The sequence below is a fragment of the Prionailurus viverrinus genome, chromosome X (genome assembly GCF_022837055.1).
Source record: "Prionailurus viverrinus isolate Anna chromosome X, UM_Priviv_1.0, whole genome shotgun sequence".
Lineage (NCBI taxonomy): Eukaryota > Metazoa > Chordata > Mammalia > Carnivora > Felidae > Prionailurus > Prionailurus viverrinus.
In genome coordinates this window covers 108,258,651-108,284,580 of record NC_062579.1, presented here as the reverse complement: position 1 = coordinate 108,284,580, position 25,930 = coordinate 108,258,651, and the positions used below count along the sequence as shown (strand labels likewise).

The window sequence follows — 25,930 nt, the reverse complement described above, 5'->3', positions numbered from 1 at the left end:
AACTACTCAGGCCATTGTGTTGAGAATAGACGGTAGGTCAAAGGCAAAGCAGGGAGCCATTTAGGAAGCTTGCAGGGTGGTAACTGTGGAGGTGCTAAGACGTGATCTGGTTCTGAACGTATTTAAAGGCAGAGCCAGCAAACACTTCTTAGTTGATTCGATGTGGGCTGTGAAAAAGAGAAGAGTCGAGGATGAATCCGAGATTCTGGTTGTGATTAATACCCAAGGTTTAGTTGCCCTTTGCTGACATGAGGGAGACTTCAAGAGGGGCAGGTTTGAGGTGAGGGCAAGTCAGGAGTTCAGTTCAGGAGGTGTCAAGTGGGCAGCTGGATACATGGGGGCTTGTCTGGGCCAAACATAAATATTCGGGAATGTTCAGCGAATGGATGGTATTAAAACCACAGGGCTGATGGGATCACCTAGAGAGTGAGTATGAGGTTCCAAACAGTGAGTGCTGGAACACTCCCAACAGAGGGCTCGGGAAGAATAGGAGACAGAAAAAATGGCGGGGGTGCCTGGGTGGCTCCGTCGGGTAAGCGTCCGACTTCGGCTCAGGTCATGATCTCACGGTTCGTGTGTTTGAGCCCCGCATCGGGCTCTGTGCTTACGACTCAGAGCCTGGAGCCTGCTTCCGATTCTGTGTCTCCCTCTCTCTCTCTACCCCTCGCCAACTCGTGCTCTGTCTCTGTCGCGCGCATTCTCAAAAATGAATAAACATTAAAAAGAAGAAGAAATGGCTATGGAGGTAGGAGAATCCCTGATTTCGAAATATTTTTTTGAGCACCTAGGCGGATACTAGGGTTGCAGACATTATGGGGGCTACTCACCGAGGTAGAAAACATAAGAGAAAGCAGATTTAAGGGGAAAGTTAATGAGTTTGGTTTTAGACATTATGAGTTGCAGGTGCCTATGGACAGCCAGCACAAAGTTGGAAATTTTGGTCTGGAGCCTGGGAAAGTCATGCCTGTATACACATATTTAGCTTTGTATTTGCAAATACATTTAGAATCCATAGTAAATGGCCACATTCACTATCATAAATATAGCCTGGAGAAGGTGATAGCGATCTTTGAAACCATGTAAAAATGGGTGCCTGGGTGGCTCAGTCAGTTAAGCATCTGACTTCGGCTCAGGTCCTGATCTCGCGGTTCGTGAGTTCGAGCCCCGCATCGGGCTTGCTGCTGTCAGCGCAGGGCCTGCTTGGGATCCTTTGTCCTCCTCCCTCTCTCTGCCCCTCCCCCATTCGCACACATGCTCTCTCTCTCTCTCTCTCTCGAAAATAAATAAACATTCAAAAAATATATTTTTTTAAATAAAACCTTGTAAAATATTAACGACAGAACCACTGTGACACAGGCTGGCCACTGCCTATGCTTAGTTTCCTGAGGGGCTCCAGGCTTATACTTAATTGGCCTTTGACAATGACAAATCTTCTCAAAATCTATTCGTAAATATCTGTTAGAAATAGAGCTGATGGGGGAGCCTGGGTGACTCAGTCGGTTAAGCGTCCAACTTCAGCTCAGGTCATGATCTCACGGTCTGGGAGTTTGAGCCCCGCGTTGGGCTCTGTGCTGACAGCTCAGAGCCTGGAGCCTGCTTCGGATTCTGTGTCTCCCTCTCTCTGCCCCTCCCCTGCTCACGCTCTGTCTCTCTCTCCTTGAAAATAAACATTAAAAAAAACACAAAGGGAGATAGAGCCGATAGCATGGAAACATCCTGAATAAGATCCTTTGAAAAGGGAGGGTATATGAATATGATCTAGCACAGCATGTTTCTTTTCTGTAGTTATCAGAGAGACCTTATTTATGAACTTCCTTTACTATCACAAAAAAGAGAACGTGAAAGGATCCTCTCTTGTTTTCGCTTGTGATTTTTTTTTTTTCCCCCCAAACACCTACATTTCTTTTTCTTCTGTCGTTTGTCATTTCAGCCGCTGTACGATGCCGCTTACCTTACAATGTACAACATCTGCTTCACATCCTTGCCCATCCTGGCCTACAGCCTACTGGAACAGCACATCAACATTGACACCCTGGCCTCGGATCCCCGACTGTATATGTAAGTGGAACATAGAGTTAAAAACCACTTCAGGCCCTCAAAACCGTGGGTTTCCTTTCCTCTGCAGGTAGGAAGGACGCAGCGGCCCCCCCTGGTACCGTTCAGCCGGGAGATAGATGGCCTGTGTCCTGGGTGTAGGTACCATCCCGGGATGCGTGTGAACCACTCAGTTTCATCTTCGGTAAAATACGGGTGACGGCAGCGTTTTTTGCGAGGAGTAAAGGAGGGACTGCGTGTAAGGCAAGTGCACACAGTGCCTGGCACACAGGAAGCTCTCAGGGGGGTGGTAGCTATTAATCTGACTCTGACACCCTCCCCCACCATAGCTTCAGGCCTGCGCTGCGCGCTTTCATGCGTTAAGAATGTTGAAAACCCGAAGGAAGCTGCTGAGTGAGTACAAATTATTTTCCGGGTGTCCGTGGAGTTTCAGTGAGGGAACTGCAGGAGTGTAGCCCAGGAGTTACCGCGCGGTTGCCCGTAGAGGCTGCACTTGCTCACATCCCCGTGAATGGGCTCCGTGCGTACCTGTGGCCCAGCACAAAATGCCGCCCTCCCCCTCGCCTGCTGTCACGAGACCCCGACCTCAGCCTGCGACTGTCGGTGTAGATCGCTCCGATCCTTCCTTCGGAACCGCGCAGCACGTTCCAGGTTTCACCCTCGGGGATGTAGTGACTCGGGGCACTTCCCAAACGCCGTGACCTGAAACGAGACATAATGTGGCTAATTTCCGTGTGTTCAAGAGAAATTTAAATAGGAAACCGTAGGTCTGGAAGAGGGAAGAGGGACAGTACATCGGCCGCCTCCCAGCATGGCAGGTGCTCAGGCCTGAGCTGAGGCTCAGGCTCCCCAAATCTCCATTCTCTCTCATGTTCTCGTGCTTGCCGGCGATCGTGTTGGGAGTTTCCAGCAGCCTCGTCGTTCATCTGAGTGCAGCTGGAAGGCCTCGCCTATCCCCCAGCATACCATGATGCCCCTGCCCTTCTTCCCACAGGGCGTGATGTAACTCCGGGAGACAGTCTAGAAAGACAGGGTCCGCTCAGTGACACTCGCAGAAGCCTCACTGGCTGGCACTTGCCGGGCACACGCTGCAGGCATCTTTAGGAAGGTGCCTTCCCTGTGGCTCCCAGTTGCCTTGAATATGTGACTTATTGTGTGTGGCGAGAGCTTGTTTCTAAGAAGCAGCCCCCTCTGTCCTCCTGCAGTTTTTCTAGGGCAAACAGCAACACGTTGCTCTACGCACCCCCCGAATTTCACATTCCTTCGTACACCTGGAAACGCTAGTAGGGAAAAGGTGCACGACCGCCGTGTTTTCGGGAAGCCCCTCGGTGCTCAGTACCAAGCGGACAAGGATCAGTTGTGTTTCCATTATGAAGCTGTTCCTTATTCAAGACGGCCAGGTGACATTCTGGGTAGTATTGCAACAGGTGTGCTATTTGAGTGATTAGCTACCTTTTTGATAAATGTGAAGAGCAGTTTGAAATAGAAGCCAGAAGAATTCCATGCATAAACCCATCCTCTTTCTCCAGCTCTGCTCCATGAGAATTAGTAGCCTTATTTGACGTTCTGACGTGCACTGAGAAGATTGTGCTATTTTTTTTTAATTTTTTTTTTACATTTATTTATTTTTGAGAAACAAAGTGTGAGCGGCGGAGGGCAGAGAGAGAGGGAGACACAGAATCCGAGGCAGGCTCCAGGCTCCAAGCTGTCAGCACAGAGCCCAACGCGGGGTTCGAACCCACGAACCGCAAGATCATGACCCGAGCCGAAGTCGGACGCTCAACCGACTGAACCACCCAGGCGCCCCGAAGATTGTATTTTAACAGATTTTAAGGTTTTGATCCACCTGCTGTTTATGAAACATTATGTGACTTGCGGCGCCTGGGTGGCTCAGTCGGTTAAGCCTCCGACTCTTGATTTCAGCTCGGGTCGTGATCTCATGGACGTCACATCGAGTCTGTATCGGGCCTCGCGCCGGGCCCAGAGCCGCCTTGAGATCCTCTCTTGCTCTTCCCCTCCCTGCCCCCCCTTCAAAAAAAAAAAAAAAAAAAAAAAAACAGAAAACCTTATTTGACTCATTTGCAAAAAATATAAGGGACACACCAAGACCTAAAAAGTTTAAATTCCCAAGAGGAATGCTACTACACTAGTAGTTTTAAACTTTATTGACATTGGAGTCGCCTGGGGCGCTTTAAAATTATCCTAATGCCCAGGTTACACCTCATGCCAGTGAAGCCAGAACGAGGGTGGGAGTGAGGCATCAGTGTTTTTAAAGATCCCCACGTGATTCCAAGGTGCATCACCATTGGGGAACCATCACGGTACTCCTTTTGAGGCTCATCTGTGAATGAGACTGACAAAAATACCTATCCCGCGTGGTTTTTGTGTGGATAAAGATGGACAACGTAGGGGCACTTGGGTAGCTCGGTTGAGTGTCTGACTTCAACCCAGGTCACGATCTCGCGGTTGGTGAGTTCGAGCCCCGTGCCGGGCTTTGTGCTGACAGCACGGAGTCTGTTTGGGTCTCCCTCTCCCGCTCTCACTCCCCTGCTCGTGCACGCGTGCTCTCTCGCTCAAAGATCAATAAACATTTTTTAAAAATGGACAATGTATGTAAAACTCTTAACCCAGCTTACTGACACGTAAGAAGTAGTCAGTAAACGGGAGCTAATTATTATTGGTGAGGTTGTTGTTGTCAGTGGCCAGAATTTTAACTTGGCACTCTGTTTACTCGCTGCCTTAGTCAGGAGGCGATTGCAGGGAGGTAGACCTGTGGCTCCGCATGGCCCTCCGGTCCTCCAGGGATAGCGCCCTGCATTACAACAGGGTCATCACACCTGTGTGCCTTTCGCTGTGGCCTTGAAGAGACAGCCTCCGGAGGTTCATTACCCTGTGCCTTTTCCCATTTGCCAACAGGAAAATCTCTGACAATGCCATGCTCCAGTTGGGGCCCTTCTTATATTGGACGTTTCTGGCTGCGTTTGAAGGGACAGTGTTCTTCTTTGGGACCTACTTTCTCTTTCAGACTTCATCCCTGGAAGAAAATGCAAAGGTAAAAAAATATATATACGTTCCATCTGTTGGTATTGTAAGCATGACTTATCTTTTGTCTATCGGCACTGGATTTCTCATACACGTAATCTAGCTCTAATCATTTTGCCAACTTTTTCTTAAGGTGTAGTCTTTAGTTCCCACAACTTTTTTAGAACTATAGAAGTGTTGAACTAAGCCGCCTCCTGTGCGCATGGCTAACTAGAGACCTTGTGTACAAACCTTCTAGAAGCTTAACTTGGCTGTAATTTTTAATAGCTGAACGGAGTTTTTAGTACTTCAGCATTTGGACCCCTGTACCTTTCCTGATGTTTTCTCTTTAAGGAAACTCAACCCCCAACGTGGGGCTCGAACTCAGGACCTCAAGATCAGGAGTCACATGGTCTACTGACTGAGCCAGCCAGAGGCCGCAAGACTTCGCAAAGCAGGGGCAAAGTCTGGCCCCACTCGGTTCTTGTTTATAGCGGCCTTTCGTGCTTAGAGTTGAACGGGGGTAGCCCCCGTATCTTTACAATATTCGGCCAATAGTTGAAGAGTGGGAATCCCTTCTTTCTCTTCCTCCTTCCCTTCCACATGGGAGCATAGTGTTTTCCAGAAAGGCTACACTAATCCCACCAGTGCCTTCCTGGCAAGCGACTACATAAGTCAGCACCTGCGTGGGGGTGATTTTTCCCTGGCTTGTGTTCTAGGAAAGAACTGCTGATGGGGTGAGGTCTTCTCACAGCCACACGGTGAATGTCGAGCCCAGCACTTCACATGTGCTTTCGCTACGTTCGTTCGATTTCTGGGCTTCCTCTTCAATGGTCACTCATTCTTTATCATGTAGAGCGAAGCTAAGGTTCAAAATGAACTTACCGAGTACGGTGACTGTGTCCACAACCTGCACAGTCAGCATCTGTTAGGGAAGTAATGGCCTCAAGGAATTTGAATGATACTTTGAAGTTAGGTACTACATACACACAAAACCTTTCTAATTTGGACTAACAGAAGGCAGTTTAATAGGAGTCCCTTAAAATTATTAATCACTGGTAGGTAGCACCTGGTTGACTCAGTCAGTAGAGCATGGGACTCTTGGTCATGAGTTCGAGCCCCAGGTGGGACATAGAGATCGCTTTAGAAAAATGGTAAATCACCAAGTAACTGCTGGAGAAATAGAGATCTAGGACTTTAGAGTAGGCACACGTAGCCCTTGTCAAGGAGAGTACCTTCCTAAATCTCTGTAGGCCAATCCCTTGAGCTTTGCCCACCAGTAAGAAGGGATTACATCACACGATTTCTCAGTTCCCCGTAGCTTTACGGCTGCTTCTGTGACGTTCACGTTGTATTTTAGTTTCATCTGGCACATAAATTCTAAAGAGCTGACTGTTTCTGAAAAAGAGTTGGCCGCAAAGTAGGTGGGTACTCTCCTGCGGTCTGGTGCCACGTTTCATTTGCTCAGCAGACTCTGGGTGGAGCGCAGGGAGCTTTGGCCCAGCGTGTGTCCCATTCATCACCCATTTTGAGTTCATGAAGGCCAAATGGATTAGACTTTACTGCGCATGTCGCCATCCTTCTAAATGTTTGCTAAAGTTACAGTACGTGTAAGAACTGTTGTCAGCAATTGAACATGACACCACGTATGATTTGATCAAATCCTTTTTTTTTTTTTTTTTGCTTCTGTTAATCTTAATTTTTTATGATTTTTTTAAAAACGTTTTACATTTCATTTTCTGTTTTAATGCTATGCATTCAGATCTTGACAGCATTTGGTAAGCATATGTGCCATTCATTGCCGTAGTTATGGATTTATACACGCTCTCTGCTTCTCTTCAATGTGCACCTGTTGGCAGTTCTAATAGTTACAGCCAAAAACTTAGGCCTTGTCTTTAAGATGTGAGTCCGTTTGTCTAGAGATTGGTCCTCCTTGGAGAGCTTTTACTTCTGTATTGCAGAGAAAGCCCATATCAGACTCTTCAGAGACACGAATCATCCAAATGCCCTGTTTTGATGAACATTACCGTTAGTGGGAATAGGGGTGGGTTTTTTGTTTCTCTGCCTTTATGACACCAGTGTGTTCCCTGTTCAGTACTACGTGAAGTAATGGAAATAAACCCCGTCAACCACAAGTGTGCTGTAGCTGTCCGAGGAAATGTAGGGTCACAGTAAGAGCCAACGTCTTGGCCTGATCTTTTGATCACATATTTCCCTAAACAGTTTCTACGGAAATCCTCAGCATTTACGCCGAAGATTAAAGTTGCCTTTTTATTTGCTTAAGTAGGCTCGTGTATTCATGGTGCGTGTAATTGTTAAATGTTTTTCAGGTATATGGAAACTGGACTTTTGGAACCATTGTTTTTACAGTCTTAGTATTCACTGTAACTCTGAAGGTTAGATTTTTTATTTATTCAAATATACTTAATACTGTTTTTGTTGTAGTACTTTCTGATCTCCCACTGTCCTGTCTTTTTTGTCTTATCTTTATTTTTATTGCAGGTTGTTCATTCAAGTGTGAATCTTTACCAAACTGTGTATGATATTAGATATTTAGACACTTGTATGCTATTTGTGAACCATTTTTCCAGTCTGTTAACGTGTTCTCTTTCATTTCATTCCGTAAAAATTCATACACATAGTTATGTTCAAAATCTGTATATAGACAGGCTGTGAGTGTGTGTGTGTGTGTGTGTGTGTGTGTGTTCATGTTAAAGGGTTGAATGGTTTTTAAAACTAGGTATCTGGGGGCGCCTGGGTGGCGCAGTCGGTTAAGCGTCCGACTTCAGCCAGGTCACGATCTCGCGGTCCGGGAGTTCGAGCCCCGCGTCAGGCTCTGGGCTGATGATGGCTCAGAGCCTGGAGCCTGTTTCCGATTCTGTGTCTCCCTCTCTCTCTGCCCCTCCCCCGTTCACGCTCTGTCTCTCTCTGTCCCAAAAATAAAAAAAAAAAAAAAAAAAAAAAAAAAAAAATAAACGTTGAAAAAAAAAAAAAAACTAGGTATCTGTTTGCCAACACCAGGCCTCAAAGCAGTTTGGGTACTTACGACAATCGAATAGATGTCCATGAGCGAGAAATGTGTGCAAAAGAGCTCAGTAGTGACAAAATTTTATATAATGTCTTTATCACTGGCGTGTATCCATATTAGTGATGAAATGCATAAGAATGTACAGCAGGTAGCATACAGGAGTCATTGGCATTAACATGCGGCCATGTAGTATACTCTGAAGGCTTGCTGAATTTGACCCTTGAGATTTCCGATTTGGGACTCTCTTATCCTTGAAAGCATAATCAAATTCTTTTGATGATCGTTCCAGTAATGAACATCTCACGTGGGGTCCAAGAATGAGCATCTTTAAATGAATTCCAGTGGTCCAGACTAGAATTCTAGAAGAATGCTTGACAAAGGACCTCTGATCATCTCCCCTCTAAGTTTTTATTCCTGATTCATTTCTCATACCCAACAGAGCCAACATGCGTTTGCATTTTTCATCGACTATTTCAGTAATATTTTAGGGCTGCAAAAGAAAATGCTACAATTTTGTCTCAGTTTAGCCACTTACTAGCTGGTATTCTTGGGCAAGTGACTCCATTTCTCAGTACCTTCATTTCTTCTATAAAATGGAGATAAGCGTTATCGCTTAGGATTTTTGGTGGGATGTCTCTCAGTGAAGACACACAGAGCATTTAGAACGGTGTCTGGCGCATAGAATGTGGTCAGAACGATAGATGGTAGTTGTTGCTATTTATTACGATGGTTCACAGGATCATGATTTGAAACGAAGGCCTCCCCACCTTTTTTTCACCTGCTCTTGCCTATGGCCCCAGGGCTTCCACGTGCCCTTCGGTGTCAGAGTTGGCCTTACCGTGCTGTCTTTCATGGGTCCCTCGAAAGACGTGCACTCTCTCATCTTTGGATGGGCGTCGTTGTGACCTTTTCCCGAGCAGCCCACAGGTTTATGGATGAGAAACTATAACAGAGAGTGGAGGACCGGGGTGTCACAGCAAGTAACAAAATGGAGACACCACCTCCTCCTTAAAAAGTTCAAAAACATCCCCAGATGTTAGTAGTCCATGTGGCCCAGCGATTTTAAACAGGCAGAACAGACCATACGTTTTATTTTTAGATTGCACTTGAAAACCTCAGGTGCCACAATCCGAAGAGACAGTCGGCCCTGGCAGAAGCGTGGAGGGATTAACACCTAAGGCAACTGAAAGTGTTACTCGTGTAACGGACTAGACCTGGCTTTCACAGTTGAGAGGCGCACTACCTGGTCAGGCCCAGGATTCATTGCTACATGGTGCCAGGCGTGTAGACCTAGTTCCCTTGGCATTTAATAATCCCCGGCTGTTGTGTTGGAGCTACCTCCCTGTAGTTCGTCTCCTCTTCCTAACTGACCCTTCCATCTCCTGCTGCTTTTCTGTGTCCATCTAGTGCCAGCTCGGCCTTGTCTGTTTGTCGTCAGCTTCTTGGCCGCCACTCCCCGAGGACTTGGGGCTCCAGCCTCCTGGATATTCCCGTGACCTCGATGCCTGCCTCTCCTTCAGGAGTGCGGCATCTCCAGCCCCACACCCACCTGCTACTTGCTTGACACGCCCCTCCCCCCCCCTCCCCCCCCCAAGCCTATACTGTAGGGTCTAGAGGCCTTGGGACAGAGCTAACCCCTTTCTTGCCCTGGCTCTGTGAAAAGTCTAGATTCTGTTCTTCTTTTAGTTTCCCTCTCTTCTAGTTGCCTGGCCCAAGCTAGATCCTCCCGTAGGTATCCTAAGGTATTCAAGTTCTCGAGTGGCAGAGTGGACTTACTGCCCGGTGCAGTTTGTACCCATCACGACATCTCTTGTGTTGTGTCTTTTCAGCTCGCCTTGGATACTCGTTTCTGGACGTGGATAAATCACTTTGTGATTTGGGGTTCTTTAGCCTTTTATGTATTTTTCTCATTCTTCTGGGGAGGAATTATTTGGTAAGCAGCTGTACACGTGTGAGTAATGTGTAAATAACAAAGTAGATATGTGTCTATGTACATTGTCTATGCAAACGTTAATTATACTTTCGAAGCGCCGATCAGGTAAGGTGGCAGGTCTTCAATATTCATGGATGGGGAGTCACTTCAGCTACGAGTGCTGCTCATTTCAGGTAAGATTTCGCAGGCGAGTAAATGGACTACACGAGTCACTCAGAAGTCCTCCCTTCTGATAGCCCCCGTCCACATCTTTCACCTTGAACGTGTGTAAGCATCTCTCTGTGAAGTGAAACCGCAAGTTCTAGCAGGGACCTTCCATGTGATTTACAGTGGAACTACTCATCCTGTGACGTTTCTACGTGACACAGTGGCCAACAGATCCGTTATTACCCATTTGGACTCCCTTGTCTCTTTCTGGGCTGTTACTGTCAGTCTTGTCCCTACAGGTGTGCTCAGGGTGTGGAATACATACCACTCAGTATCCAGAGGGTTGTATCTTAACCTCACCATCTCGCTGGCGGGGGCGGGGCGGGGGGGGGGGGGGTAGAGGCAGACTGGACAGCGTGGCCTTCGAGTTCACTGAGTTCATCTTGGTTCGGTAGACGTTCATTTGGGATCCCTTTTGTGTGAAGCACTCTGGGGGAAACGGAAAGGAGATCAGAATCTAGCGAGAGGGGCGTATACGCTGTGATCGGGAGAGTTAGAAGGAATGAAAATAAGTTAGATTGTCCTCTCCTTTTCTTACTCCCAGAGGCCTAAATGTTGTGTAGCCGCTTTCATTAACCAGTGGCTTCTCTTGACAAGGATGCAGAGAGCATGGCTAGAGGAAGCCATAGGGTGCAATTCCAGGAGGACATTCTTTGCACGGGTTCGGGCAAAATCACGCATACAAAACGCTCCATGTCATCACGGGGATGTGAGGCTGTGTTTATCGTCCCTTGAGACTTCATTAGAAGAAACTCTTACTGCTTTTGAGAAGCTGTTAAAATGAAAGCCTTAAGAAATAAAAATATGAAAAGCCTAATCGCGCAAGGAACTACCAGTTCCAAAAAGTGTAATCATGGCATATGTTGGGCACCTCCAAGAGGTAATTTCTGCAGCAGTGAAGCTGACGGAAGTCCCTGTTGTCTTTAATAATCCACAAATTAATCAAAGTTGGTTAATCAAATGTAATATACAATTGTAATTCTGCCCAGAGCACCATAATTCTATCTGTGAATCCGTGTAATCAGCTTCTGAACTAATGCAAAATTTCCACAAGAATGAAATGTTTCTAGCCAGCTAGTTTCTAACTCTGACCACAGACCGTCCCTTATTGATGAAAATAAATCCTTCAAAAGATTAAGACATTGTCACATCTGTTTTCATTCATTAGAGATACTTCCTGAAAATGTAATAGTGATAAATCTGTTTTTATTTTGTTGCCCGTAGTGCTGTCCTTCAGTAGAGCTGAGTTGAGCCACTACATGAATATAAAACTTACATTATAAAGCAACCAGCGAAATATGACCAGAAACTGTGAGAGACTTGAGCTGAATGCTGGTTCCAGCTACTATCTCTGGACACACTCAGCCCCGAGGCGTGGTGACACATCCCTCTGTGATGTGGGGATTGGCAGTGAGAACGATGATTTCTGAGCCCCAAACCCAATCCAGGAATAATACCTTTTGCTTTTTGCTGTTCCCCTGTAAAGCTCCATAGGTATCCTCAAGACAAAGAAAATTCTAGAGCGGTGAATGACAGAGTATTGTGGGTACTGTGTGGAATGCCCTGTGACGCCCTGTCACTTGTGTACTGGACGCTTATTAGGGTCCATTAACTGCCTAGAAAATGAGTCAGGGTGCCCTTCAGAGTTAGAGTGAGAGCTCTGCAGAATTCTTTCCTGAACGGTAGGGACCCTAGAAGACTTAGCCCAGACCCCAGACCTCCTGAATTTCTCCACCTCACTGTTCTGCTCACTTCCTCTGCCACACTCTAGTCCCCATGTACCTAGAGCCGCAAGCTTGATTTTATTATGTTACATGAGAGGGAGGGCACAAACATCGATTTTTTTTTTTTTTTTAATGAGGAACAAATTTATCTTCAGCGAGCCCTTTGCATCGTCTAATAAATGAGACAAGTGGTTACCCGCCCAGAGCTCCTAATCCAGGGAGAATCTGTTGTGTACCCCAACCCTGGACACTTCCTCCTCCCCTGCTGCAAACAGCGTGTAGTCTGCCGAGGCTCTCCGTGCCTCGGCCTGGGGAAACTAGCTGTGCTTCTCTGTGGCCACCAAACAGCTCAGTGAATGACTTCGAATGAAATCCAGCATCTGGATGAAGGGTCCTAGATATCTGGCCCCCAAGACCGCGTGTCCTATTAGCAACATTCTCCTGTCCAGCCTGGTTGGCACACCCTGGGTACCCCGTCTGTATTCGGGGATGAGAACGGTGGAGAGAGAAGCTCGACCCTCCCTTGTATATTTATGTAGAGTGGGGGGGGGGGGGGGGGGCGGGCGGGGTGTAAAAACGTCTTTTACATTTCCAAATGTAGAGCACAGTCCATTCTCCTATGAACAAAACAGCTGAGGAAGTAAAATACCTTTTAGCATAAGAAGTAACCATTTCTTTTTGAGTGTCTTGAAGCCCCAATATTTTCTAATGCAAATACATACTCTGCCCTTGACGGTTTTAAAGTTGATTGCTTAGTTGTTTTCAGGTCGCATGCACTTGATTGTCGTTTTTGCCCTTTAGTTATCCTTTCTTTTTCCTCCCAACATTTAGTACATGAAATCTGTGTAGTACTTTGGGGATATTCTTAAAGAAAATTATTTTTATTAAGGTGTGTAATTTAGAAGGGTCCCTTTAACTACAAAAGATAATTTCGATGACACCTCTGTTTGATATGACAGGACCTGATTTCTTTTTCCATTCTGTGTTTTCTTTCCACTCTAGGCCTTTTCTCAAACAACAGAGAATGTATTTCGTATTTGCTCAAATGCTATCTTCTGTATCTACATGGTTGGCCATAGTTCTTCTAATATTTATCAGCCTTTTCCCTGAGATTCTCCTGATAGTCTTAAAGAATGTAAGAAGAAGAAGTGCCAGGGTAAGAACTCAATTTATGTTATCACTTGATTTTTGGAAGGGGCTTCAATATCTGCCATGAACTAAAAACCTTATTTAGAGAACTGCGTTAGTTACAGCATGTTAAACCCCTCCTTACAGGTGCATCACTTAATTTCCTCTTCTGCATAAAAAGTATAGTAAAAACTCCGTTATCCAATGCAGGTGGTAAGTAGACTCCTTAATAGTGTTCTATGTGACCTTTAGCAATCCATATGGAGCATCTCATATGCTCCATATGGAATTTTAAATGGAAAAAATGGTGGTTGGTTTTTTTTTGGTTTTTTTTTTTTTTTTTTTTTAGCCTAGAAGTTTCACACCAGGAATTTCCACACCAACATTCCAGCTTTAACCTTAGAAATTTCCCTGCGGGTTGTTTGCAGAGGTTTTTTTGTTTTGTTTTTTGTTTCTTCAGTCGATACTCCCAATTTGCTTCTTTCAAACCTCTCCCCCTTCCTCTGATTATAGTGCTGCTTAATCTCTGTATCGCTTCTAGCCCTGTCTGTCCAGCAGTATATCTGAACCAAAGAGAACTCCCTGGATGTGATTTCTGCATCCTTACCTTCCTGAGCACCCTTGTAAAAATTCAGATTATTTTATGAGTGTGTTTTTAGTTTTGCTGCTTAAATCGCCAAATTCTTGCGGGAGCGACAAGTTACTACCCTCTGCCAGCCTAATTCCTTGGCCCTGCATTGTCTGATAGCTTTCAAACATTTCTAAAAAGCCTTTCAAGTGAAAGGGGTAGATTAGCCTGGAAAATAAAACTGGCACATTCTGACCAACAGGTTAATTAAATGTGTCCTCTTCCTGCCAACGCTAATTCATTTTGCCAAGCAAAACCCCGTTTGTCTCATTATTCACAGCACCTCCGTCTCACAGCCCCTCCAGTGCAATATTTTCAGGAAATGGTCTAACGTATATCTACCTGACCTATTGGATCAAAGTTGCCAACCAGCTGAGCCACAAAACTGGCTTGTCTGATGGGGGTTTTGGCCCACTGATTTGATAGAATGCGGTGGTTGGCATCGCGCAGTTGTAGGAGCTGAAACGATCACGAGAAAACCTTTCGCGACTAGACGCGTTAAAGAGGACCTTTCGTGATCAACAGGTTGGCATCAGCTCCAGTCAAAAGCAGTCGACTGTCAGCGGCATGAGCCACGTCGATTCTTGGTACACGAAGCCAGCCACTGTACAGTTAGGTGGTCGGAACTGGCCTTAACCCCCTGCCTCCACATGCCTTGCGGGCGGCACTGAACACGATACCATTACCCTGGTCCACTCTTTAATCCTTCCAGTAGACCCCTGACCGTCTCCCTCCAGCCTGGGATTTAGTCTTAGGATGCGAAAGAGGCATTTGCTTGTCTGAGTATGCCTCCGAATCAGTTGACCAGGGGTAAAAACAGGTCGATATAACACGTTTTTCCCAGAATGGCTCAAGCAGCAACTTCCATCAAGCCCGATAAAAAACGGTCACTGTAAGAAATGGTTTGGTGCCTTGTTATAATAGAGAATTTGTCTGGGAAAGATCTCTGAGGTGCCCTCCCATTCTCCTTACTTGGGAGTACAGTTTGGGAATGCTCCTAAATGTTTTTCTTAGTTGGGTCGGTGGAGCTCCTGCTAACTGATGGCTCACACCCAACTTCCCACTCTCAAGAGGATACAAACACCTCAGAAATCAAAACCTTCAAACACATCACCCCTGTCCTCTTCCTTAGACCCCTTCTTTTAAAATAAGTAAAATAAACATTTTAAAAAATAAAATAAATAAAAGGGGGGCCACCCGGGTGGCTCAGTCGGTTAGGCGTCCGACCTCAGCTCGGGTCATGACCTCACGGTCCGTGGGCTCGAGCCCCGCATCGGGCTCCTTGCTGACAACTCGGAGCCTGGAGCCTCCTCTGGATTCTGTGTCTCTCCCTCTCTGTCTGCCCCCTTCCCGCTCGTCCTCTGTCTCTCTCTCTCAAGAAGAAACATTAAAAAAATTTTGTTTTAAATTAAAAAATAAATAAACTTAGACACAGGCTGGAGGTGACTTTTCTATAAATTCAGTGGCCATAAAATAGAGGGATGATACAGAGCAGTCCCAGATAAAGACGTAAAACATTTTCTTTCCACGCAAACGGTAGAATCCGAACTTCTGCCGGAAGCATGCGGTTGGGCATGCGATTTGTTTGCCATGGGTTATGTCCACGATACGAGGATTTATAGTGCCTGTGCTATAGCTTGGCATGCTGGTGTGCTAGAACAACCAGGAGAACTCCCATAATCACCTTCATTCATCCAATCACTCATTCATCAATCCCTACCCTCATTGAACCAGAACATGTGTTGAACCGCCTACTGATGAACATCTCTCTTTACATCCAGTGTCTGAAAGGCTAAATGGTTTTTCAGACCCTGTGGGATTTTGAGAGTTGCAGATGAGACGCAAAGTTGTGGGCACTCAGCAGCACTGCCTCTCCCCCCCCCCCCCCCCCAACCTCCCACCTTGTGAGGAAACGCAAGAGCAAAGTAGCGCGTATGAATGCATAAAGGCCAGCTGAAACAGCCATGGCTGTCCTGATAAGTCACGTCTGTTTCCGTGAGGCCCTGTTTGGCCATTCAGAGAAGCAGAGGCCACTTGTAAGATGAAGGAGAAAGAGGATCTTCATCGCCAGCCAGTCTGGCATCCTGGGTGACTTCCCACTTTGCGTAACATCCCTTGCTAAGGCATTGGCTTCACTTTAAAGAGCGGCCAAAGATTCTCTTACGCTGGGTCAGCCTCCTGCCTGCCAGGCTCCCTAATGTGGTAAAGTGAGTGTCCCTGCCTAGACCTGGACGATTCCCCCCTACTTCAGCCAGTAAGCGTGTTGGAGCCTTTAGACACATGGCCAGCGAGCGCCGTGCTCGTGTGGGTCTTGGCAGCTGTCTCCAGGGGGGAACGCGGCAGTGGGTGGTGAAAACGTCTCTGGCATTTGAAAAAGAAGCTAAGCCACGTACACGCAACAATTACAGAAGCGGCCTTCTGCTGGATTCCGTTCAGTTCGACACACGTCGCGTGAGGGTCCGCTGTTAGCTAGCCACCGCACTAGGTGACGGTAATCCAGGGATGAGTCACGCGTGGCCCCAGCTCACGAGGAGCTGCCACCCCAGCGCAGTTCTAAAGAGGATTTTTACGCAACCCTTGGGGAGGCCGGCACGGAGCAGAATAGTAGGCTCCGGGATGTGGCGCGTTGTAACACATCCGAGCTATTCCAAGTCGCCACCTCCGGAAGCCGCCAGTAAAAAGGCTTGTGTGGCAGCCTCCAGCCCAGCCGGGTTCCGTCCTGACATCAGCACCGGAGAGGATCCCGCTGTCTTCGCGAACGGGTTCCCTCGGTCATTTAACTCACAGGTTAGTTTCAGCTACCTGTTCCTCAGCTGTCTTTTCAGCAGTGTGGTCAGCTTTTGAGGCCCAGGTCCCATCATGAAGGATCAGAAAGCTTTTCTTTAGCTCCTACCCTGCCAGAGCTGCATCCCCGTCACGACAGGACGTGACGAAAGCACCCGTGAGCGCAGGACAACGGAACGGCAAGACGACCCCTCAAAGGAAGTTTCCGGTGTAGGAACCCCGGTGGGTGCGTCAACAGGTTGTGTCTCCCCTAAGCACAGTTGCTGGGCTCCGTGGTAGTCAGTGAACTGACCCCTGCCCTTTCTGGCCAAGTGGTAGCTACCGCTTGCCACTTCCGACGGAGGACTTGCCCGCGTACCCTTAAGTAAGTTTGCCCGCGTAACCCACCACTGTCAAGAGGGAGGCTTGACTTGGCCTGCTAGACCCTGGACTGCTGTCCTCTGATGGCAGTGGCCCTAGCCACGTGGCCATGCCTAGCATGGGATGTCCGCACGAACAACAAGAAAGACTCTATTACGTAGGGAGCTCTGCCAGAGAAAGCGCCTTGCAAACTTTGGAGAATACGCTTTATCCTGTTAAAAACGGTGGTGCCGAGGCTGATTACTGTCGTGATTCTGACAGTGTCCCAGCCAACCTTGGCCTCTAAGGATAACAGTCCTGTTGACCGGATCAGGCAAAACGTTGAATCCTCACATTGTGGCTGTTGAGACGGACCTTTATGCATTGGCCTCTTTGACGCAGGTGACTGCGGAGGAATGTGGGAATGTCATACTCTTCTAGCTCCTTCTCTCCCTTCCTTCCACCTCCACCAGTCGCTGGCTATGTCGGTTTTTGATTGCTCTAGATCTTCTGTCCATGCTCTCTCCTGCCTTCTCTACTTTCATATTCCCTTTCTCTTTATAAAGCGGCCTAATCTATGAACCCCTAAAATTTCTGCTTCATAGAAATACTTTTATCTCTGACGGTTGGATATAAGGTTTTGAGTGTACCAAACTGTGCTTAGGGTTGCAGTTAACTAAATAGGGTTGAATATTAAACGTGGGGGCGGGGGACTCGGTGTCGTGTTAATCTCACTATGAGAGTTTTGCCCGCAAAATGGAAGACAGGACAGTTTAAAATTTTTCTTCCCAGAAACAACATATTTATTTCTCTAGCCTTATCCATTGGGGATTTGCATGTTGCCAACATATCACCAACTTTATTTAAGGAAAATACGAACAGGAAAACAAATACAGCTGTGTTCAAACATCTATGAATAAGTCAAAGTATTTGCCTGTAAGAGTTTTATTGTTTATTTGCTGCTATTAGATACATATGATACTTTAGCTGATATCTTTTTTTTAGACCTACTTTCCATTAGGCACTGAGTAGATAACATGGGTAATCTTGATTAGCAGAATTGCTCTCTCTAGGCATTTTAAAGGAGAAATTCCTAGCCCTTTAGCCTACCCTGCTGAAGAGGTCTCTGTAAGAAAAAAGAGAAAAACCGATCAAATGACATTAGGATAGGGGCGCCTGGCTGGCTCAGTCGGTAGAATGCGCTACTCCTGTTCTCGGGGTTGTGAGTTTGAGCCCCACGGCGGGTGTAGAGATTACTTAAAAATAAAATCTTTTTTGGAAGAACTACGTTAGAATAAGGGAAGTTAAACACTGGTCCGGCAGTAAATGGGAGCGAAGTGTGGTTTCACCAAATGTCTTCCCATTGTGTTCGTTTTGTTAGGTTTGTAACATGCCACGGCCCGGCAGCAGTCAGTCCCTTCGTGTTGAATCTGTGCAGCTGGATAGGGGAGATAAGTTACTTCAGGATAGATTGGTGATGGACCCTGGACATAGCTCTCTGACCCATGGATTTCGAACCATGTGGGTTAGTGAGTTAACGATTAGAAGCAAGCCATATTTTAGTGAGAAGCGTGTTTTAAAACGATTCAGAATAGTCCGTCTTCCCATGAACAAAGCAACTTTAAATTGTTATACGGAGAAATAGTCATTTGCACATATAATGGACTGTTCCTAACTCTGACTCTACTATTACTTCAGAAAGCGATGCCTTCAAAACTAACATGTCATTTCGACTTCGAATTCTCCAGGTTTCTTTTTAAATGTCTTACATTTCAGAGAATATTTACTTTTTTTTTTTTTTTTTTTTTTTTTTTTGGTTTCTGCATTTCTCCTTTTTCTACTGCAATTTTCCACCCTTTGTGCAATTGTGAACAAGGTAACGAAACGCCTCCCTTCCTCAGGAACATCTACTATCTTCATGCTTTCTCAAACTTCCAGCAATCACAGTTTCTCTTGGAGTGAATAAGGTGATTTCCTTTCTTAATGTACCGACTTGCCTGCGTTCTCATTTGCTTGACACCATTTTTCTGACTCTTTATGAACGATGACTTCTCAGTGCGCATTTCTCTACCTTCTGTTGACACTTAAGAGTATTTTGTCATTTTCCTTTAATCATTTGTTCACCTTCTCAAATGGTCACGCTGGAGAGGAGGTGATGTTCGGACACTTGGACCGTAACTCTCTAGCCCCATTGATTCCCGGTGCACAGTGGAAGCCACGGCGTGCTAGAGCTAGGGTGTTCACGGAGACAGGAATGTTTTGCACAAATCTCTCTTTGCTCGATACACTCACAGCACCGGCCCAACTCTCAGAGGTGTTCACCAAAAGGATGGTAAGGTTTACTAATCCAACCACATTGACTCATCTCCCGCATAACCTACCAGCATCATTTCAAAACGCCCAGTTTGCCTTATACTACTAATATCTGTATACTTACACCGTGAAAACCGTTCAATTCGAGTTGGAGACTGCCTTCGGTCTTTAAATGTATCCGTTGAAATGTGACACATCTGCTGTAGCTTAATCGTTTGTACTTTTGGCCAAAAGAGTAGTCTGTAGGAAATGATTCTTTTTCTTCTGCGTTTTTATCACCAGGTAGGTTAACCAGTCTTCAAATGCTTTAAGTATCTTTACCTCACTATTACAGAGAAATCTGAGCTGTAAAAGGGCATCTGACTCATTATCCGCCAGACCTTCAGTCAGACCTCTTCTTTTACGAACATTCTCAGACGAATCTAATATATTGTAACAGGTACCTAGTGGTAAACGAGCGGGCTGGCTTTAAAGAAACAGATTAACAGCATTATAAAGACAAAAATGAAAATATCACTCTAAATTTTCTCTGCTGTTGGTGTGGTGAACTTTATACTTAACTCTTTACAAAAATATAAAGATGCATTACTTGGAATATGGGGAAAATTGGTATTTTAAATTTGCTAAGCTCCCAAATGAAACTTTAGGCCTTTTGCAGAGCTGGAGGGTAAAAAAAAACGTATTTAATTTGTGAGGGGCGACTTGCGGCAGAGCCGTCCCGTGGAAGTGCTCGTTAATACCGATTAGGAAATAACAGTCTCGACTGTAAAAGATCATTCGGAAGACTGAAAACAAATATTCCAAAATTGCATCTGTATAACGTCAAGTCAATTTAGCATTGCATGTTCTTTTGGGAATTAGGTGCAAATAATCCAGTGTGTTTGTATCTCCATGTGCTGTGTCTGTGTGTTTGCAGGTATACACTTAATGTACTTGTACATGTCTGACCCCCCAAATTAATGCCCCAACCTAATCGCTTTTATTCATGTCAAGTTTTATTCAAGCTAGATGTTTCGACTTGTCAGAGGTAAAAGCTCAAATCTTGCCCAGCCATTCAGGGGGATGCTAACCTAATGACGTGGAACGCTTCTTCGCCGTTCATTTTCCCCAAAACGAGTAAATCCGTTTTATGGCCCGTGGTCTCACTGACCCTCAGAGACGAGTGGGGGGGAATTGCCGTGGCACGGGAGGTGTCCTCTCCTCTGTGTGTTTTCTCCCTCCCACTCAGTGCGGCGGCCTCCGTCGTCCCAGACCTTTAGAGGCCCCTTCTCCTCCACCCGTAGGAATTGAGAGTAATTCATGCATGAGGTTTCCGAGCCCATCAGCTTGGAAACAACTCCATACAGCTTAGGGCAGGGCCGTCTCTCCTGCGCACCGAAAAACTGACGGCCATCGGGAGCCTCTTGCCTTTGGAACTCCCCATCGGGAGTCCTCCCCGTGGGCCCGTTTTTCTCGTCAGCTGTCAACTCCCCCCACCCGCCAGCGAAGAACAAAAAGGAGAGTAATGGAGCGCGTGCTCTGGTTCTCCTGTGCCCTGCGGGTTTTGCCAGTCTGCGTCCCCAGCGTTGCTTCGGACGCAGACTCCCTGGGCCCCGGCGCACCTCTTAGCCTTCCCCGTTGGGAGCGACTCACCTGCTTCGATCTTCCTTCCCTCGGTAACGAATCTGCCTCCCGGTGGCGTTCAAAGCCTTGGAGCCTTTTGTCCCAGGTAGCCTTGTCCTAAGCTGTATGGTGCCTTTTAGCTCTCCTGTTCCCAGCTCATTCTGTATCCCCCTGGATCGCTTTCTTCAGCTCGGTCCGCGTTTGGGAGACCCGGCTGGCCGAGACGCTGCTTGTGCTTTTGGCCTCTCCAGGGCCTTAAGTCCTCCGACGCCCAACACAGAAGTGGGGAAGTTCTCTTGTGAGGAAACAGTCGTCTTGCCCTCAACGTAGTTATTTCCTCCAGGAATTTATCTTCACGTGGCGTCATTTCTCCTCCACGGAAAAAATTTGGCAATTGGCCTGGCCCCTGAGTTTGTCCCTCGATGAGGGAGCGGTGGGCGACTCCTTTTATAAGTTCTCGGCGTGAATGGCGACCTTATTTTTATTTTGGTTAGAGTCGGTCACCGTGACGCTGCCACCTGAAAAAAAAAAACTGTCAGGAAAAAAAGGTTGGGTTGTAGAGTATAAATCGGGTATGTTGAGAGGCGCGAGTCTTAGGTCTTGGGAGGGGGCCTCCAGCCCAACCTTTTAAAACCCAACTAGCAGGGGGCCGTCAGGTGTATCTTCTTCCCTGGGAGAGCACTGAATAAGGCTCAGGGGACAGAGAAGGATCCACAGATTTCTTAGGGCAGTTTCTGTGGTGGCCTTTCCAAAAAACAGGATGAATAAGAGAAACCGAAGCTTCGGTTGACTTACAGAGACATGATCTCCCAAAAAGAAAATTCACTGCAGCATTATGGGGAAGAAACCGGTTTCTTTCAGTAAAGGAAAGACAGTTTCACAGCAGTCTTTCGAAACGGAGCAGATAGATCTTCAGACTTCCTCTGTCAACATTCACACACCCTGGAAAACAGTAATCCGTTCATCGGTTCACCAGGGCCTGAGTATCCGCTGCATGCGGGACACGGCGCTAGGTGCCGGAGATAGACCAATGAAACGTCCCTATTTTCAGCTCCCAGGCTAGAGGGAGGGACCCTGCTGAGCTAAGCCACGGCTGTGCTAGGTGGTCCTGGTGGTAAGGATGACTGAGAGAGCCCTGGAGCAATCCAAAAGCAAAAAGCAGGTCTGAATCTACTCGGCCAACAATTGAAGCAAGGATGAAAAACTGGGTATCGTGTCGCCCTTTTTTTTTCCCTGCATGTGAATAAAACTTGGCACTTGAAGATAGCTCCTTTACTCTCATAACAAAATTTACTACTTGATTTATTTTGGAAAATGCTAAACAGATGGCTTCGCGCGATTGTTAAAATAAACCTTTTAACTCTGTATGTTTTAAATTTTTCAGAATCCGAATCTTGAACTGCCTATGTTATTGTCCTACAAGCATATTGACAGTGGTTACAGCTAAAAAAGAAAGCACGAAGACACAACTACGAAAAGTTGTCATCTCAGGATACGCAATATGCAACAAACTAAACCCCTCTCTTGTGTCTAGGGTTCAGAATAAATGTCCATTACAATACCAAATGACTCTCTTAAGCATTTACAGTTATCGTAAGTAGCCGTTATGGCCAAAGCTCTAAGTTATGAATCCTATGAAAGTTGAAAACGAGAAGAATAATTAGAATGTCTGGCTTTAGATAGACGACTGTAACTACCAAGTGGGTGCTCTTTTAACCCATGAACTCTGTGAATGGATTTAAATATAATAGTATAAAGTAGAAGTCATACAATGGGAATGAATAGATTTTGCTAATATTACTTTTTTTGCCTGGCAGAAGACATAGGCTGTCTGGATCACATTTCTTGTTCCTGCTGAGTGATAATCTTAAGTTATTTTTTTTTTTCAAACATCTGAAAGGAATACTTGAAAATACAAGAAGACTAAATGGTATCAGTGCATCAGAATAATTCGTCCTTTCTGTTCACCCACATGCTAATTCTGTCCTCATGGAATAGCCTTGCCAAAAACTAACCTTGAACCCTTACGTGGAAAGAGTGTGAATCCTGGATATTTTTGTGAGAATCAACAAAAATTCCTTATTTTTGTTCTTCTGAATTAAACCCCACTTAATGCGTGGATGGCTACCAGATTATTTTCAAAATAAAACATTTCCAGTCACTTAGTAAGTAGCCCCTCGAAAGAGTTAAGATCTAACGGATATTTTCCAGTATTCATTTTCCTGGGGTCTGAGGTGGGATAGGCAAAACCATAGTCACATAAAACTAAAGCCATCTGAGTATCCGTGTTTTATCATTTCCTGTGGAGAGGTGAAAAAATAGCTTATTTCCAACTGTTAACGGTTATTTTTGGAAAGAGACTGCGTTTGTACATCCGTGCAGCACTTTTGTTTTGAGCTTGCCAGTTCGGGAAGGAGGGATCCGTCCCGAGACCGCGATTCGGCCTGCGCAGCCATGACTCTGAACTTGAATGTTTTCGCTTAGCAAACATGGTTAGGTGACGGTCTGACTCTCAACCGTGAGATTCACCTTGGTGAAGGCCTTGACTTCCTGGACTAGGAGGAGGCTTTAGCCTCCTACGGAGTTCACTGAACACATCAGAATAAATGTGAAATATCTTTATTAAATGTCAAAATCAAACACATTTTGGGGGATAAAAATGGCTACATTTGACTACTAGCTTGAAAGGGGCTCTTAAACAGTGTTTTCAGAAGCGCCTGGCCGCCTCCGTCGGTAGGCCACGCGGCCCTTGGATCTTAGGGTCGTGCGTCTGAGCCCTGTGTTGGGCATAGAGATTACTTTTCTAAAAAAATGTTTTCATACCGGTTTCCTTTTTGGGGTGTCTTTCTGGCATGCCCGCACTATTATTCGTGTTTCTGTTGTACCTTGCTTTAGGAAAGCGTTGGACCCAATCTGTACCGGTGTATTTCTGTGGTCCGTGTGGCCCATTTGATTCTCCCATATATAATTTGGGTCCGTATTTAGGTGTCATTTTTCTTGAATTCTAGGAAGGACATAATTCCGGTTACCGGAAACCATTCCATCGTCGTGACCCTTTTACGTTATTTCATTTGTTCTCGTCTATCAGTATTATCTTTGAGTCTTTTGTCGGATGTCCTTCACAGCTTACCTGAGTGCGCTGTGTTCTGCTAGCCTGTGTTTGAGGTAATCTGCTGAAAACAAAGTCTGTACATTCTTTGCCTATCCCAAAGAGCTCAAAAGTCAGACCCAGGAAAGCTTCTGACGTTTTTTGTTGTTCTGCTGCTTGTTGCGGCTGTCGCCGTGTTGTTGCCCATGTTTTGCAGAAGTGCCGTGTGGGATGTGAACGCACGCGAGAGACCCGCAATACAGAGAGAGGCCCGTTGAACGCACACCACCGGAGAGTGGCCTCATCAGAATATGCAGGGTAGCGGACATGTAACTGGTGGCGTGGCGCATTCCTTGCCGCCAGGAGGGTGACTGAGGGGGGCTTAAGGTCCTATCTCAGCTACGCGTTACGCCGCAGCTCAAATTCACGATGGTGATCGTCGTGGCCTAGATCCTTGGGAGGGACCTGACTTTGCTTTTGTGAAAGGTATTTTAGTAACGAGCTAAGTAAGAACTGGTTAGCGGGGGATTAGGCGGACGGAACAACTCGAAGTAAGCCGTCCCCCGGTGTTCCTAGCGCGACAGTCTAACCACCTTGTTTTGTGACAGAGAAAGGGGGAGAATGTAATAGCAGGCTCACATACACCCATCATTGGAACCACTCTAAACTGTCAAGATGTCCTTGTAATTTTCACAACCGTCGTCCCTTGTTTGAAGGTGTAACCTACTGAGCGTAAACCATAAATTCCCTCTCTACAACATCTACACCAGCAGCAGTATAAATGTAAGCCAAAATTTGCAAGATCCATAATAATTTCGTGATGGAATTTTTTTAATAACACGCAGTGTAGAAATGTGCAGATTTTATGCAAGTGTTAACCAAATCACTTTTCAGCTTGCAACATGGGACTGCAATACTACATTTTTCACTTAAGCAGTTTTTTACATCCACGTCGTTGCTTTCTATAATGACTGTGAATGCCATCTTTTATGAATGCAACTTGCCTTTTTCATTACAGAGATTTTTGTTTGATGTATCAATAAACTTTGGTATGATACGATTGCCATTTTAGCCTCTCTTTTGGAATGGTCTCGGTGTGCTTGAAATTTGGTCAAAGGTGTGTGTGTGTGCACCTGTCCCTCCCTCCCTCCCTCCCTCTCCCTGCCCCTCGCTGTCTCCCCTTCCCCCATTCCTCTGACACGGCTCGGCCTGCCTCTAAGACAAAAACCCCACTGTTACCGACTACTGAGAAAGTAAAAGTTTTTCCCCGGGAGCTGGTTGTGTTACATTTTTACACGGAAGTCTCTGGGTTTTTGTAGCCTTTTAATCACATTAAGCCCTTGACCTGCATTTAGTGAATTTCCTCTTCTTTATCTTTATCTTTTATTTTAATGCCAGTATGGCTCACCCGAGGCGTTCTGTCAGTTTCAGGCGTCTCTCTTGTATTTTTTGGGAAGTGGGAAGCGGGCCGTGTTTGGAGGTGAGACTGGAGTGAAAGTTCCAGCTTTGCTCTTAGAGCCATTTTCCTCTCCACCCTCTCGTCACCTGCAAAATGGCGTCTTGGGGGGTGAGGGGTGGTCAGATGAGGCGAAGGATCAAAACTGCCTTGCGGGACTCCATTTGTTATTCCGATGAAATCATCGCTGCTTTTACATTAAGGGGATTTTTATCGCCCTGATCTTTTTAATGGATAGTTGTCATTTACGGACTTTTCACAGATGGGACTATGGTGGATTCTTTCAGTCTTCTTGGATGTAGTTTGTGCGGGCTTCCTTCCTTCCCTTCCCCCATCCAGCCCGGTGGGGAGCTGCCTCACTGCCGAGCCTGCCCAGGACTGGCCAATAAAGTGAGTATTGTGAGAGTCGGAGTGGTCTGGCCCCTTCAACAAGAAGTGCACATACAAAGGTTAGGGGCTGAGGTTATCACTATGGTTATTCAGTGAATGTGTCCAGGGCCGAAGGGCTGGACGCATACTAATGAAGCTCGAAGGCCCGAGTGCCGGGAATCGTCGTCAGAAAAGCAGGGGCTCGATTATTGCACAACTTGCAAAATCCCTCTGACACGTTTTCCCAGCGACTCA

The 25,930-nt window shown here is 46.2% G+C and overlaps 1 protein-coding gene across 16 annotated transcripts in view; it reads left to right on the top strand.

Annotated features, from left to right (window-relative positions):
• Nucleotides 1-24,912, top strand: part of ATP11C (ATPase phospholipid transporting 11C) — a 174,623-nt gene extending 149,711 nt beyond the window's left edge. For 5 of the 16 annotated variants that reach the window (XM_047843597.1, XM_047843596.1, XM_047843598.1 and 2 more), the window contains 7 exons: nucleotides 1,931-2,058; nucleotides 4,972-5,107; nucleotides 7,407-7,472; nucleotides 9,934-10,037; nucleotides 12,971-13,124; nucleotides 19,495-19,599; nucleotides 22,147-24,912. In XM_047843597.1, the coding sequence (XP_047699553.1) occupies nucleotides 1,931-2,058; nucleotides 4,972-5,107; nucleotides 7,407-7,472; nucleotides 9,934-10,037; nucleotides 12,971-13,124; nucleotides 19,495-19,596 (690 nt within the window). In that variant the 3' untranslated portion in view covers nucleotides 19,597-19,599; nucleotides 22,147-24,912. Of the gene's footprint in view, nucleotides 1-1,930; nucleotides 2,059-4,971; nucleotides 5,108-7,406; nucleotides 7,473-9,933; nucleotides 10,038-12,970; nucleotides 13,125-13,243; nucleotides 13,310-18,723; nucleotides 19,600-22,146 lie in introns of those variants that run through there. The other 11 variants (XR_007148903.1, XR_007148902.1, XR_007148901.1 and 8 more) reach the window with 11 other exon arrangements.
• Nucleotides 24,913-25,930: the final 1,018 nt, after the last annotated feature.